Below are 14,746 nucleotides of genomic sequence, written 5' to 3' on the forward strand. Positions count from 1 at the left end.
AAAAAATTTTTTATAAAATTAAATTTTATTATTTTTCTAATGTTTCCATCTTTTCTAATTTACTTTGCTTTGATTGGTTCAACGGATATGCTGCTTATAAACACTATATAAAAGTCAATATGCATATGTATGTATGTGTGTGCTTGGACTAAAAAATCGTACCGATATGCGCTCTACAAAGATATGCATCTCATTCAAAGATATGTTTCACAGTTTCAAAAATGATAATTTATGCTCGAACAACTAAAATTGCATGTATATCTAACTGCAATTATATTTGTGTGTGCATTTTACGCATTTGCCTTGGCCTCTTAAACGTTTCTCACTTGACATGTTAAAATTTAAAGTGTTCTAACTTGCTGTGGCAGCAGCACCACTATCAGGCAATTATTGACAAACTGAAAATGTTTTGCGTCACAAACAGGCTAAACAGCGCAGAAATTGTATATACAATCGCATTCGTGATGGTTAACTGCAGCGCTGCTGATGCGTCCGTGGCGTCGACCACGTTTATCTTCCAGCCGAGATTTCGATGTGTGAAGCACTGGAAAAATATACGAAATTATTATAATGATTATTATAAAGAACATGATATCAAAGGTAGGTTTAGTTGCACTATGAACAAAATTGAGGTTGGTAACTAAATGACAAGGAGATGGATAGGTCACGGGAATAAAATTAAAAGTTTATACAGGATTTTGTACCACATTCTACTTTATATCGTTAATTGAATACAGATGTCACTAGAGATCTAGAGTTAACTACAACAAGATAAAACTTTGACTGCGCCAAATCTATAACACTCTTCGCATATGCAAATATTTCTTACAAGAACTTGATTTTGATCGTTCTTATACTGATCTGAGCAATTTCTTCGGAGACTGTACCATTGCCATAAGCAATAGGATAGGGTTGGTTAGATAAATAGGCTGATATTCGTGAAACCACGAATAATCCCACTTGTACTGCTAGATATGCTTGGTCGTGGTAATGCCCAGAACTCCAAAGTTCGAATAAAAAGACCGTCATTTATCTGCAAAGCGCCTAGACCTGGCCACAAATTTATTGAGGTGGCCAATATCTACTTCAGCCAATTTGCCGCGTTCGGTGCAAGTACGACAAAGCTGAACTGTGAAGGATAAAGTGTCTAAATGTTTTCACCTCAGCTTCCTCACTGCAACATTGACAAGTTGCGTCCTTTAAAATCTTTATCGTGCCAAATTTCGTGAGGATATCTCGTCAAATGAAAAAGCTTTCCTTACTTGATGGAACCTCCCATGTCTCCTTTTGGGTCTTAAGAGCTTCGCAGGAATATACCCTCTTCATTGTTATACAGAAAACAGATATCAGCATATATTGAATAAAACACCCTTTAATGAGCAAATTCACTCCAGATCCTCATCGGTAATAAAACTGCGTGCCGAGAGTACGAGTATATCTTTCAACAGTATTCAGGTCGGCGAATGCTTGATTAATTTTCTTAAGGTTTCTCATAAATTCGGTTCAGCTCAATATGGAAGCATGGGATCATCTGACGATAGTTATCGTGCAGCGAGTAGAAATTTGGGTACGAAAAAAGTCGTGTAGCAAAACGATATTCTTCAATTCGAGTCTTTGAGCATAATATTATTGTTGCAAATATTCCTGAAGTAGTTTTCAAGAATGGAACCGCTCATTTAGACCGTCCTGTTCCCACTTACTCAGAAGACTGTCGGTTGAACTCCTCGACTTTTGAGGAAATAAGAAGTAGTATCAAACCTGATAATTTTAATATCTCTTAAACTTATTTTTTTTTAAGCCAAGGTTTTAGGTCAGGGGAAGCCAAAAAATACTTTTTGTTTGAGTAATTGAGATCTTATTCAACTAAAAACAGTCCACTCCAATGCAAGCTTTTGTATTTTCCATGAAAGGGCCTGGAAACCCTGACGAGTCAAAAAAAGGTAAGTGGACCTGTATTAAACTAGATAAGTTAACAGACATTGCTTTTCTTTTACGGAGAAATACTTACAATGGCTTAAAATTTATCAAAAAAATTTCTTGAAAAGTCTTAAGGGCATGATGGAGAATATTTTTGCTATTCAGAAAGCTCCCTGCAAAGGTGATTAAAAGATTGAGAGGCACTATACAACTAAGAATACTCGGAATATAAAGCATATATGTTTCTATAGTCTATAGTTTTCTAAATGTCCACTTTACCTGATAATACAGCAGATCTGGAGCATCTAATGGTACTGTCCAATTTAAGAAGCCCGGTTCACCGTCAACACATTCCAGCATCAAGGTCTTCATATATTCCTCAAAAGTTTCAATTTGGGCTGATAGATCAACTGTACGATGTGTCCATTCGCAGTAGCGTCCAACTAAGAATAAAATATAGACGATGAAAACTTAGTGTTCTTCCAATAAACTGTTAATACTCACATGCAGTCGGTATTGGGTTACCCTCTTTATCGAATTCGACGCCGGCATAAGCTTTTTGTTTGCTTACCTCAAGACCAGTCATTTGTCCAATACCGCCTTCCGGTGAATCGGTGATATAGAATGGATGGTATCTGTACGAACATGATATTAGCGGTGTTCAATTCATTGAATATTCAGCTTACCTGGCAGGTTGTGCAGGATCATCACCGCCCTCCACATAGAACTCGTAAGTTTTGCCACGCTGCACCGTTATCTCAGGTATTAGCAGATCATTCAAGTACCAAGCAATACCCCAGGAAGGTATACCAGTGAGTGGCGTGTAACCACGCTTACCGCCTGTGGGACCAATGCGTGCTGTGAATACGGTCTCGTTAGTGATCTTGCGTGTTGGCCAGGGCTTTGGACCACTCTGATCCTTGAAACTGTACAGCGAATTCTTGCACGAATGATCGTTCTATAGTTAAAAGTATTATTAGTTGGAAACATTCTCACTTGTAAAATACATTTCACTTACACGCGATGAGAAATTAATGCGCACATCGTCGATGGTGTGATCGTTGCCGGTGTGCGAATGTGCATTTGCCTCCATAAGACTATTCAGCGGTCCGATCGCAGCGATCACGGACACTTCGCGATCCAATGGTATGGCAAAATCGTAGATCGGTTCGTTAGTTTGTATGAGGCGCTTATAGCGTATGCTGGTCACATTATTCTTGCGATCGCCGCTCACTGGAAAACATTTTGGAGACATTAATATGACTTTGGTATGAAAACAGTTAATAATTTACGTACAGACAATAACGTCGTTGCGACCGCCGATGCGACTATCGGGACAAGCGCCGTGTTGGCCATCGCACTGCGACAAATCGGAGATGAAGTAGTCTTCGGCACGGAAAACGCGCGCATTGGTATCATAGAATGCGACAACAACATCCGATTGCGACATTTGCGCTCGCCCATTGGCGCCAGATAGACCAAAGGCCATATACTGATCCTCGGCAATGCGTCCGAACAGTTCGATCTGTATGTATTCGCCTTGTAACTCCCATTTCACTTGCAGTTTGTCAGGTATAATCTCACGACAATTGGAGTAGACGGGGCGTGGTGTAGTGGTGGTCTGAAAGCGGTTGAAATGAGTTGAGTATTCTTCGTTTTTGAAAAGAAAGCACTCGTTTCTGTATATATATTTTCGTACAGGTTGTATGAATGTACTACACAATGAGTGTTTGGTAGTCTAAACTAATACTTACAGGTGTATACCACCATGGAGGCTAATGCATACGAAAGATATAAGAATATAATGTTTAATGAGATATTGCTTGTATGACGATCATTAGGTTACAAAGTGAGTGTAGAATGCTTACGAAAATGTGCGTTACTCATAAATGAGGGAATCAATGATCATAACGTTATATAACATAATGATAAGATCACAACGATCATACATATATATAAATGTGTACATATATAGGGCTTGTTTAAATATACATATGTAACTACATTAATATATACACTATAAATAAGGCGGGGCTGTCAACTAAGACTCATCAAATAATGCTTCCTGGTGATATTTACATTAAGTGCATATTTTACCGTTATTTTTGTTTGACCCAACGCTGGCGGCACATCCAAATCTTTCGGTATGAACACATGTCCGAAATTATGCCTGTACTCCACACACCAAACCGCCAACCAATCGATATCGTAAACCGTCAAGGAGCCCGGTAACTGTATCTCAATATCTTCACCCTGATAACCACGCAGCGGTTCTAGTGAGCCAACCTCATTGGGTACCTGAGCAAAATGCAAGCGTGAATATAATAGTTGGTAAAGATGAATAATTTACCGGGTTATATGCACATAAGCGATGTCTAGGCCAATAAAGAAGAATAAAAAATTTACCTTAATGCCCATAATATTGGGTTCGGAGCCATTGCCAACCCAGAAATAGGCATCTGGACCGGCGCCGTCGTAGTGCAGATTAGGTATGTAGAAAGTTTTCGCATCCAAAACACTTATGTTGCTCGAGCGTAATCCATGTGCTAGACGCTTGAATTCTGGTAGCACGCGTGGTTTTGGTACATCTAGGTTAGGTGGGATAAAGACTTCACCGAAATCGACCTGCAAGCAAAAAATGTTAAATGAATTATTAGTAAAGGCGTTGCAATAAAGTATACGATGTATTAATAACGAGATCGATTTGGTTAAAATCGGGTGATGTTGATGGAATACTTCTGCAATGTTTGGTTACCGCGCCGTCATAACCGACTATTTGATGCCTGCGATTGAAGCTCGTGATCTGGGCGACATTTGGCTTGACATTTAGCTTCAAGAAGACGGGGCCACTTCTCAGACATCGCTTTAATCAATGGATTTATTGAAAGAACACTTCGGTCAGCAGATAATTTCACGTTTTGATGATCTAATTAACACTCTGACACGGTTGACTCTCGTGAAAGTTTGACTAACATGATAACGTGTAAGTCTGGCAGGAAAGAAAATTGGTGGTGAAACCTACATGTCGTTCATTTGGACTCATAAAACATACATTTACTTTCTAACAATATAGTAGCTTTGAATATGACAAGTATTTTGAGGTAAATTTCTTTACCTTTCTAATGTAGTATTTGAAATATATATGTATGTAGATAAATGAGTGCAAACCATTGCAGCAAGTCCTTCTGTAGTAAAGAAAGAGCCGTCATGTACCTCTAAACCCGTAATGACTTCAAGAGACAGACTAAGAAATTAGGAAAAGCTTAGCCAAGCTACTAATAAAGGCGTTAGCGTCCTTAACCAATAGTTTAATTTGAATGAATTTTGAACTCGTTGAAACCAATTGTCGAAGCACTTCTGACCCTCTGATTGCGGTATCTCCAAAAAAATACGATCTGAACGCATCAACCATATTTTCAGTTGTCGAAAAACTTTGATCTCTTAGTTTATCTTCTACGTACAAACAGAAAAAGAAGACGAGAGGATACGGTGAATGGCTGATCAAATCGTTGTTTTGAGTGCTCAAAAATGCACTTCTTTCAATTGTTGTGCATTGTCCTGGTGAAGAGTGATCCATCTTGCTCGATTCATTTTCCTAATGATTGTAAGCCTCTAAGAATTTACTGTTCAACATTTTTCTAGTTGTTTATCACCTGTCACGATGTCATAGAAGTGTTTCGCAGCATCACTACCGTATTTTTTAACATTTCTCTCGACCAACTGACACAAGCCCTCTTTGAGCGATCGACAAATCGTAGTGAAAAGTTTTTCTGCAATCAAATGTAGTTATAGGTCGTTCTGGCAATATTACTTTGTGCACGGCTTCAATATTTTCCGGAGCAACAACTGATCTTAACGAATTTCCATTGAATTCACCATACCATCGATAAACACTAGTCCTTATTAGATGACTGTTGCTGAGTTAACGTACGTCGAAAGTTGTAAAAAATAGTCGAGCGAAAACGTTCGCGATTTAATTTAAATTTTCTGCCGATATGAATATTTTAAGTTACTGTTAACAACATAAATAGCGCTCGTATGTCAAAGGGCGCTGAGCATGTATAACATCAAAAAGGTCAAACTTTACGAAAAAGTTGTGAGTTGCTAAATTGAACACTAATATCAGCCAAAATCTAAATATAAAAGGTAACCTTTGTAAAAGCATTAATTAAATGCCAAAATCAACACCTTACAGGAACATTTAATAAAATTTAAGTTTTCCATAAGAGAAAAGAAAATTCCATAATAATCCAATTGATAATCTTTAATAGCCATTGACAAGCCACTCGCCACAACCGAGATTGTACAAGGAAGACTGAAACTGAGAAGAAAGAGCAAGCTGTTGCGCCATTTATAAAAGCGGCAGTGAATCGATGGACGTCAGATTTTGCCTTAAACTCAGGTTTACTAAAGCCACAGTGAGCTTGTCGAAAGCGAAGACCGAGACGAAAGAAAAAAAAAAAAAAAAACAAAAGGCTTGCAGATGCATTTTTTAAGTCAACGAAGATATAAAAATGCAAATATTTTGCGAAAATAATTACACGATTTACATATTTGCATACAGACAGGCGAAATTATTGCCAAAAATACTCATTTGTTTTATGCGCACACAGACACACCCACACATTTACTTCTGTGAGATATATAAAGATGCTCCTTTTAGCGCATATTCTTACATACATACATATGCATAGTATGAAAAAACCTAGTAATAGTATGCATATATATATATATATATATATATATTTACATACACAAGATTAATTATATGCTTAAATATGTAATGACTTTTTGTTGCTTTTGTATATGCATATGAATATGTATGTATACTGATTAAACATCTGAAGGCATACACATACATATGTAAAATATTTACAAACTCCAACCCAACGGGACAAAAATAAAGGGGAAATGTGCGCGCGCATCATATATACATATTTCAATGTGTATGTATGTAAGCAGCTTCAATTCCCCAACTTCCCCAGTCGTGGTGAATATAAATGCATATAGGCATGTATGTGTAAGTGTATATTATGGTAACCGTTATGTTGGTGGTTATACATAATAAATGTAAATATGTATATTTGTATTGGCTCTAGAGTCTAGACATCTTGGAAATCTATTTTTAATAATGGAAGTTTTATGGAAATTCATGCATTGGTTTTGTGTTGCAGTTACCTACCTTTAACTTTAATATTTCAATGTTATCTGATATAAGATTTCATGTTGTTTTCGTAACGTCTAATAAACGATGAAGGATAGAGCCATGTGTGGAATATCACGCAAGTGGGGAAAGTTCTCTCTTGGGAGTGGCCAGTAACGATTCTTTTCACATATGGCTCAAGCAGTTCGCGACTTCCGGCCTTAGACCAAGTATCCTCTGGGTATTCCAAAAACATTCGTTTGAAGCCGAGCTAAAGTGAGTGGCCGTGTGCTGGGTTATGGACCCGCCACGTAAAAAAAAAACACCTGAAATCAAAAGAAGAAACCCGGAGTCGAAGGAACGACGAGCTGTACGAAATATATGTACAACAACTTCGAGGTAGTTCAGCGAAATATGAGATAATATCATCCGAGCCGGAGGATGCAGAGGAAGACCTCCTCTCCTTTGGAAAGACCAGGCCAAAACTGTGAGAAGGAAGAATGACTGGATTGCTGATGTAAAAGCTTCTATACCCGCGTAAGTGGTGTCTACGCCAATAAAGCAGAAGAATAGATATAGGATTGTGCTGACGTACATATCAGAATGCTCAAAAGAGAAAGATTCATTTGTGAAAGTCTATCTATGCAAGAGATTAAGTTGGCCTACTGGCCCTTAGCAATCCCAAAAGGAGATTAACTTTAATTTGAGGTGAAGTATTCGTCGTCCTGAGCTTTTTTTGAGATCTTTAAGAGAGACTTGATGTTTTATTTTCATACTACCTCTAGTCCCTTGAACTGCAATGACGTTTTAGGTAATCCAGGACAGAAGTATAGGAGGTGTTCCAGTGTTTCTTCTTGTTATTTCAACCCCGTTGAGCATTGATAGTTTCCGTGTTTCATTGTTTTGAACAATGTGGCTTCGCTCTTACCCTCCTGCAGCTCAGTAGAGCTGTTTTCCATGCTATGATGGCAGGCTCTAGCTGGGTTGCTACCGAACTGCTAACGATTACGTTGTTGGAGACTTTGTTGAATGCTCCACACTTATGACAAGAAGTACACCCAAGAGCTCTTCCATTTTTTTTATCTGCAGTTCTACGTTCATTTGACAGTCAGTATACAGTTGATCTCGGACTCCTATTTCTTCTATAGCATTAACTTTACATATATTTAAAAACGTCGGGACGGCGCGAACGCCATTCCCGGCTATCAAAAATTACACGCACGAGCTATTCACATTAGGAATAATCGCAGAGGTCAACCTCATCGTAGTGCAATGATAAAGTCTCGCTCCGGAGGAACCGCCTTCATGATCACGGTTAACCTTTACGCCAGGTAAGTATGCTTTTCTGCGCTCAAATGAAAGTTATTAAGAAGATTGTTGCATAAAGTGGTTGAGAATTTCAACAAATAATATTGGCTCGCACACAATCCATGAGAGTTAATCAAAAGGACACAAGGAGAAAAAGGAAACCAAAAAGGTGATCATACCCTCACAGGCAGCCAGCTCTGCAGTCTAAGCAAGTAGCAAATCAAGCTGCCTATGCCGTTTAGCTTAGTGATTGTTTGAAAAAATATTTTATAATTCTTTATTTGTTAGTATTCATATTGTGCTCTATACACGGCTAATATATGAAATAAAACACTGTAGTGATAACCAATAAGATTAAGTATCAGCTGTGTATATCTTAATTCTAGTAAATGTATTTATGCCCCAATATAATCGTTATTGATTCATAATAATAAAATACAAAGGATTCACGCTAGAGAAACTATATATTATACTTATAGGATATAATAATATCGTAGTATAAACTTTATATTGTATACTGATCTTGTTTAAAGTGAAAATAGTGGTCCAATAAATCTCAAGTTGTACTAAAGTACTCTATTATGGAACAATACAAGGGTTATACTATATTCGAATCTTAAATCTTTGAATGCTTAAGTGACAAAATCCCGACTCTGAAAACTCCACTAATTCTTAACGATTTTATGCTTTTCAAATACGTAGCCGGAAAATGTAAATAGAACGCAAAATATTTAATTATTCATCAATATTTATTTTTTCGCCCTCAAAGTAATCCCCACCATATGTAATACACTTATGCCAACGATTTTTCCAGTCCTCGAAACACTTTTCGCGATGGCCTTCAGCTCATTCAGCGAATTTGGTTTTATTTCTCCTATCGACTGAAAATGGGTTAAACGGAGGGGCCATTTCAGTTTGGGAAACAAGAAAAAATGACGCGGAGCCGAATCTGATGAAATCGATAAATGTTCGATAGTATTCATTGCGTCTTTGGCTTTAAATTCGGTCGGAATCGTGGCTCAATGGATTGTGCATTATCATCGTGTAAAATACATGAATTGTTATACCACAATTTCGACCATTTTTGACGTGTGTTTTCATGCAAACGCCTCAATTGGCTTCGAATAGAACCCCTTATTAACTGTCTGTCTCTCCGGAACAAATTCACGCTGATTCACCGTAAAGCGTGAGCGGCTTTGACGTGGCTTTTTTGTTTCGACACGTTTTTTCCCTCCATTCCGATGATGGTTGACTTGTTTGCATGTCAAACTCATAAACTCATGCTTTCCATGAAACTAGAAACGGAATTGGCAACCATGTCCAAAGAGACCTGTTTACGGTACTTTTTGGGAAAAAAATTCAGCTTTATCGGGACGAGTTGAGCAAGCGCGGGTTTCATACTCAAAGAATCCAACAAAATCATTCCAACGGACTCGCGAGAGACCACAGCCATGATGAATCTCCCTAAAGAGCCAAATCCAATGAGCAGATCGGAGTAAAATCCAAGGGCTAACGATTCCCCGTTGTACCAGATTTCAATCTCCGGTCAGACACTTTAGCTTTTGCTGCTACCAGTTGCGCACCCAACAAACTCAATGACTGGTGACAGTTGTCGCTTGAACTTCAAATGTATTTTCCTTAAAAGTAATCTCATTCAAAGTATATAATATAATTTCAAGCTGAGTATTAAAGCACTATTGCTAACAAAGACTATACTGAAATTTTTAGGTAAGCCAAAAATACAGACATATGCAGTTCATATGGATTTTAGTCTCCTCTTACGTCTCCACCTACGTCCCTCCTTACGACAGACATACCTCACTGCGGTCAAATTCTACCCACTGCCCGCCAACAAGACAATAATATTATCTCTGAACATATTGTTTAGATCGGACGACTATAGCTTATAGCTGCCATACAAACTGATCGCATCAAATCAGATTCTTGTAGGCAAACTATTTTTACTTGTTAAGGGTATTATGTAATCGATGCTATAGAATTGTTGTTTTTTCTTGTTATGAATAGTTATTCACCACATTTAGTCTAACGTATACATACATAAATATTTCGCTAAAATATACAACCATACAAAACTACATGCGTATGTATGTGTGCATGAATGTCTGCACAACAAATTGCAGCCACTTTTGAGCGAGCTGCAGACTGCGCATGTATAGGTATTTATGTAAATGCATATGCGTCACACAGCGTATACATTCACTGAGCATACATGCACAGACATAAATAATAGTGTATGCGTGTGTATAGCGTCGCACCAGCGTTCACACACGCCTACTTATGTACACACTTGAGTTAATCAAAAATGTCTGCTGTAATTTATTTAACCACGACGCCATCTTTTATATTCTAAGACAGCGGCCGCAACTCGCACACCACCGCATACCAACACACACACACGCAACAAAGTAGGACCTTCCGTTTCCTGTTTTGCTTTCCATCTGGCATCCTGCTTTCATGCTTTACGCTTTCCGCCTCCCACTGGTAAATGAAAAGTAATATTATTTCGTGCACGTGAGCCAAATAAAACAAAAGTAATTTATGAAATTTCAACCAAACTTACATAGGCAAACGTATGTGAGAGATATATGCATACGGATGTACTTATGTGTTTGCCGACTCGAGTGCGCAACTTTCACACCAAAAAATGGGCGCGGTTCGAATATTAACCCCGAAAAAAATTAATTTTGTTTTAGCTGTATACGACGATGCTGTTGTTGTTGCTTTAGGTTTGGCAACAGTGACAACAGTGTTGCATATATTCAGGCGCTAAAGCCAATTGTGCGGAGCGTCTATGAATAATGGATGCTGCTGTTTATCTTTATAGATAGTTATGTATATAAATATGTATGTGTAGATGTATATATATTTTTTTATATACATATATTGTATATACGTACATATGTAAGTAAATAAATGTATCTGTGCACGCGCATATTTGTGGGCTTTGAACTTAAGCATTTAGCTTGAGTGGTTTTTTACCGACCTCAAGGCGCGCATCGCTGCCGAACTGACTGACAGCAATCGCGAAATTCACATGCACCCACACACATACACACTTAAGTAGGTGGCACTGTATTAAAGTTACGTCAGTTGAGTTGCTTGTATGCCCATGTACAGCAATTTAATTCAACTTGTTTTACACCTGTCATAAATCGGCCGTCAATGGCTGCTGCGCTGTGCGCCTTTCGGTGCTTTTGTTGTTTATTATCCATACTGCTTTTGTTGTTGTGTAGGTTAGAAAGCGATTTGCTAACAAAATATTTACACAATCGATTCGTGTTTAACTATGACTTTGAACTTGTTTCGGGGTGACTATTAGAAGGGCAGACATCTTTCTATATACATATACGTGCATGTATGTATAATAGGGTGGGTAAAAAAAAAATCAAATCTTTTTCTTATTTCGTGTTCTGAAATATTAGTTGATAGACACCTCTAAGGTACTCCTGGCAAACTCGGGACAATGAAGCAGGCAATATTGAGTTGTTTCCAACTCGTCTTCTTCCATACAGCTACTGCAGTGGGCGTTCTATAAGATTTTCAACCGAACAACAAGGAAGCCGGTAGCGCTTGGTAAGGGACTGTTAGTACTCCCACAACTAGGAAGAGACTAGCCTTACTAAGGACAAAGACCTCACTGGATCTCTTGCTTTCAACTTTGGACAAAAAGGAACTTGCGACAGCGCATAAACTAATGGTCTCCCAGCGCTGATCAAGCTCCCTCGCAACCCAACTATCCTGTAGTAGAATACACCTGAAGAGTGGGGCAGAAACTCGCTTTCGAGTTCTAGCGAAGCTAGGGTACTCTTTCATCAGCTTTACAGTTAACTGCGATTCCGCTGTGGCCTGCCATGCTATTGGTAATGAAGTGAGACCTTTTTTAACGCACGGTTAGTGAGTACAAAGCTAGTATCGCCATTCTATTATCAGATTGAGTAGTCACTTCTCTGAAAAAGGCTCCAGTTCGTAGCTGTAAATCTACCTTAATCGCAGCAGCCTCAGCTTGAAAAGCAATGTAATAGCCAAAAGTTCCAAAAGTGATCCTCTTGGCTGTAATGTATTCGAGCCAGCCGAAGCGGAAATTACATTTAACTCTAGCGATTTCACTCACTTCACTGGAGGTATGGTATCCCTAATTTTTCAACCGTAGTCTTGCAAAAGCCAGACGATCCAGAAGATGGTGCGGTTTGACTCTAACTCACCTCCTTCCAGACAGCTTCGCCAATTAACATTTATCAAAGTTATAGAACAACAGTATTAATGCCTATTGAACAATATACTGTTAGGTGCCATTGAGGCGATGTGATGCGTATTTGGAAACATGAATTCAAGGACCTATATTCTGTGCCTGCTTTCTGTGCAGTCAATTAGCGGGTATTCTGAAGTTTCAGGCTCCAAGTCGCAGAACCGACAATTAGCACAAGAAGCCTGGCCCAAGTTATATAAGTGCTTCTTGAGCCTACAATGGCCAGTGTAGAAGGCGACACTGTTTAATCCTTGCGGAGCGGCTCTTTTATGGGGATCAACCGCAATGAAAGCATCCGGTCTTACCATGTTGGTGGATGCTGCGGAACGGATAAGCTCATCAGCCAGTTCATTCCCATATGACCTGGAATCCAAATAAGATGCACTTGGTATATCATAACTATTACTATTCAGTTATTCTATACACTCCTGCAAGAATATCGATTTGATCTCGTATGCAGGGATCGCTTTGAATGACACTTGACTGTCGCTGTGTATTATTATAAGTTCACTGCTAGGGGGTTTAACTCTACGCATCTTCTTAAAGCAAAGACCTCTGCTTGAAATATGCTTGGAAAACTACCCATTTGTATGGAGAGTTTTGTACGTGGTCCTGTGATCCCTGAGCCAATTCCCTCCGATATTTCGGGCCGTGGTACATTGATTGACTGTATTGTCTCTAAATCTAACTTTTTCAGATATACTCTAAGCTTAATTGTAGGTATATAACGTTATATTTTCCAAAAGATACCGAATGTATCTTTCAAACAAAGCTTTAAAGCTTTTTTTTAAACAAAAAAAGATAAAATTGTTGTCCAATGGGCTGGAATACAGATAATTTTCATGAGTTCGTCAAGAGTTGTTTTTAAGTATAGATTTGCTGATTCTACTCATTACTTGAGAAAAATATCCTGATCAAATATGGTGACCATCTCTGTTTTTTTGTTAGACGTCTACAGCTTGATTTTAAATTGTGCTAGGCTAGGTTAGATGGATGGATCGATTGGTATATGCAGTCCTTTGTCAAGCCATAGAAGTGAAGAATTCTATAAGTTCGAACACAGCACTTGTTCTTAAAATGTAGCACGTGCAATGATATACATATTTTTTTCTAAAAAAGCTTTGACATTTTTGAAAAAAAATCAAAATCAACTAGAATTATTTTTAACCAATTTTTTTTTTAACCCTTTCTAAACACGCTTCACCAAATTTTCCATAATTAGAATCACTCAGCTCCCACTATATACCGATTATGTGGTTTTTTCTTTAATTAAGAATGAATTATGGCAAAACTTGTTCGTCCACGCGACCGCAGTTTGTCGGCATCATTTCTACAGTTGTCAAAGCAACCGAAATACATATTCAACCACGTCTGCGAAAATATCTAATATATTTGTTTGGTTATTTATGTAAGAGTGTGCATGCTACCATGTGGCGGTGTGCAACCACAACATAAGGAAACGAAAAGCAAATCTTCTTACCGTAAATCGTCGGCACCACACGGACAACCATCGTATATCCTTAATCCTTTTGCCCATGGGCAGGCGCAGTATGATGTTGGTGTTGTTGTGCGCTTGCAATATTGGCGGATCGCTGCGGGTGAGAAAAAAGAAGGCAAGTTGAAGAGAAAATCAAAATAGAATTCAGACAAAATATTGCAAGTAAAAATTTGTGTGTTTGGTTTATTTATTTTTATTTTTTTATATATGACAGTATAAATTATAGCAAAATATGTATATATAGTATATAGAATATTCACATATACACATAAACAAATATTTTCATTAATTTAAACGAACTAAAAATGCCGTTCTAATATATTATAAAGTGAGTATATTTGTATGTATGTAGGTATATACTATAAATAAATGTGCTTTTGTAACAGTCAAGCAACAATTTACTCTTGTTGGCGTGCATTTCAATGATTTGTTTATTTCAAAGCACTAACTATTTGCTCTCGCATACATTAACATAGTTTTATGCATTTTTCTTTTTATGTGTGTGAGGCTGTTCTGAACAAAATTAATTCAGAATTCATTGCTGTAAATACCATATAGGATTACAGTGCTACTTTCAAAAATTCATGCATGTAATGACATTGAAATAAATCAA

General features: G+C 37.9%; 1 protein-coding gene across 1 annotated transcript in view; it reads right to left on the reverse strand.

Annotated features, from left to right (window-relative positions):
* Positions 1-6: 6 nt before the first annotated feature.
* Positions 7-14,746, reverse strand: part of LOC108974143 (protein Skeletor, isoforms B/C) — a 72,933-nt gene continuing 58,193 nt past the window's right edge. Inside the window, exons 4-12 of the mRNA XM_018941820.1 lie at positions 14,116-14,227; positions 4,324-4,542; positions 4,015-4,215; positions 3,214-3,538; positions 2,936-3,150; positions 2,604-2,875; positions 2,422-2,552; positions 2,197-2,360; positions 7-544 (exon numbers count right to left, since the gene is read on the reverse strand). Coding sequence (XP_018797365.1) covers positions 380-544; positions 2,197-2,360; positions 2,422-2,552; positions 2,604-2,875; positions 2,936-3,150; positions 3,214-3,538; positions 4,015-4,215; positions 4,324-4,542; positions 14,116-14,227 — 1,804 coding nt within the window. The 3' untranslated portion in view covers positions 7-379. The remainder of the gene's footprint in view (positions 545-2,196; positions 2,361-2,421; positions 2,553-2,603; positions 2,876-2,935; positions 3,151-3,213; positions 3,539-4,014; positions 4,216-4,323; positions 4,543-14,115; positions 14,228-14,746) is intronic.

This window comes from Bactrocera latifrons, unplaced genomic scaffold (genome assembly GCF_001853355.1).
Source record: "Bactrocera latifrons isolate USDA-ARS-PBARC rearing strain unplaced genomic scaffold, ASM185335v1 scaffold_53, whole genome shotgun sequence".
In the NCBI taxonomy this organism is placed as follows: Eukaryota; Metazoa; Arthropoda; class Insecta; order Diptera; family Tephritidae; genus Bactrocera; species Bactrocera latifrons.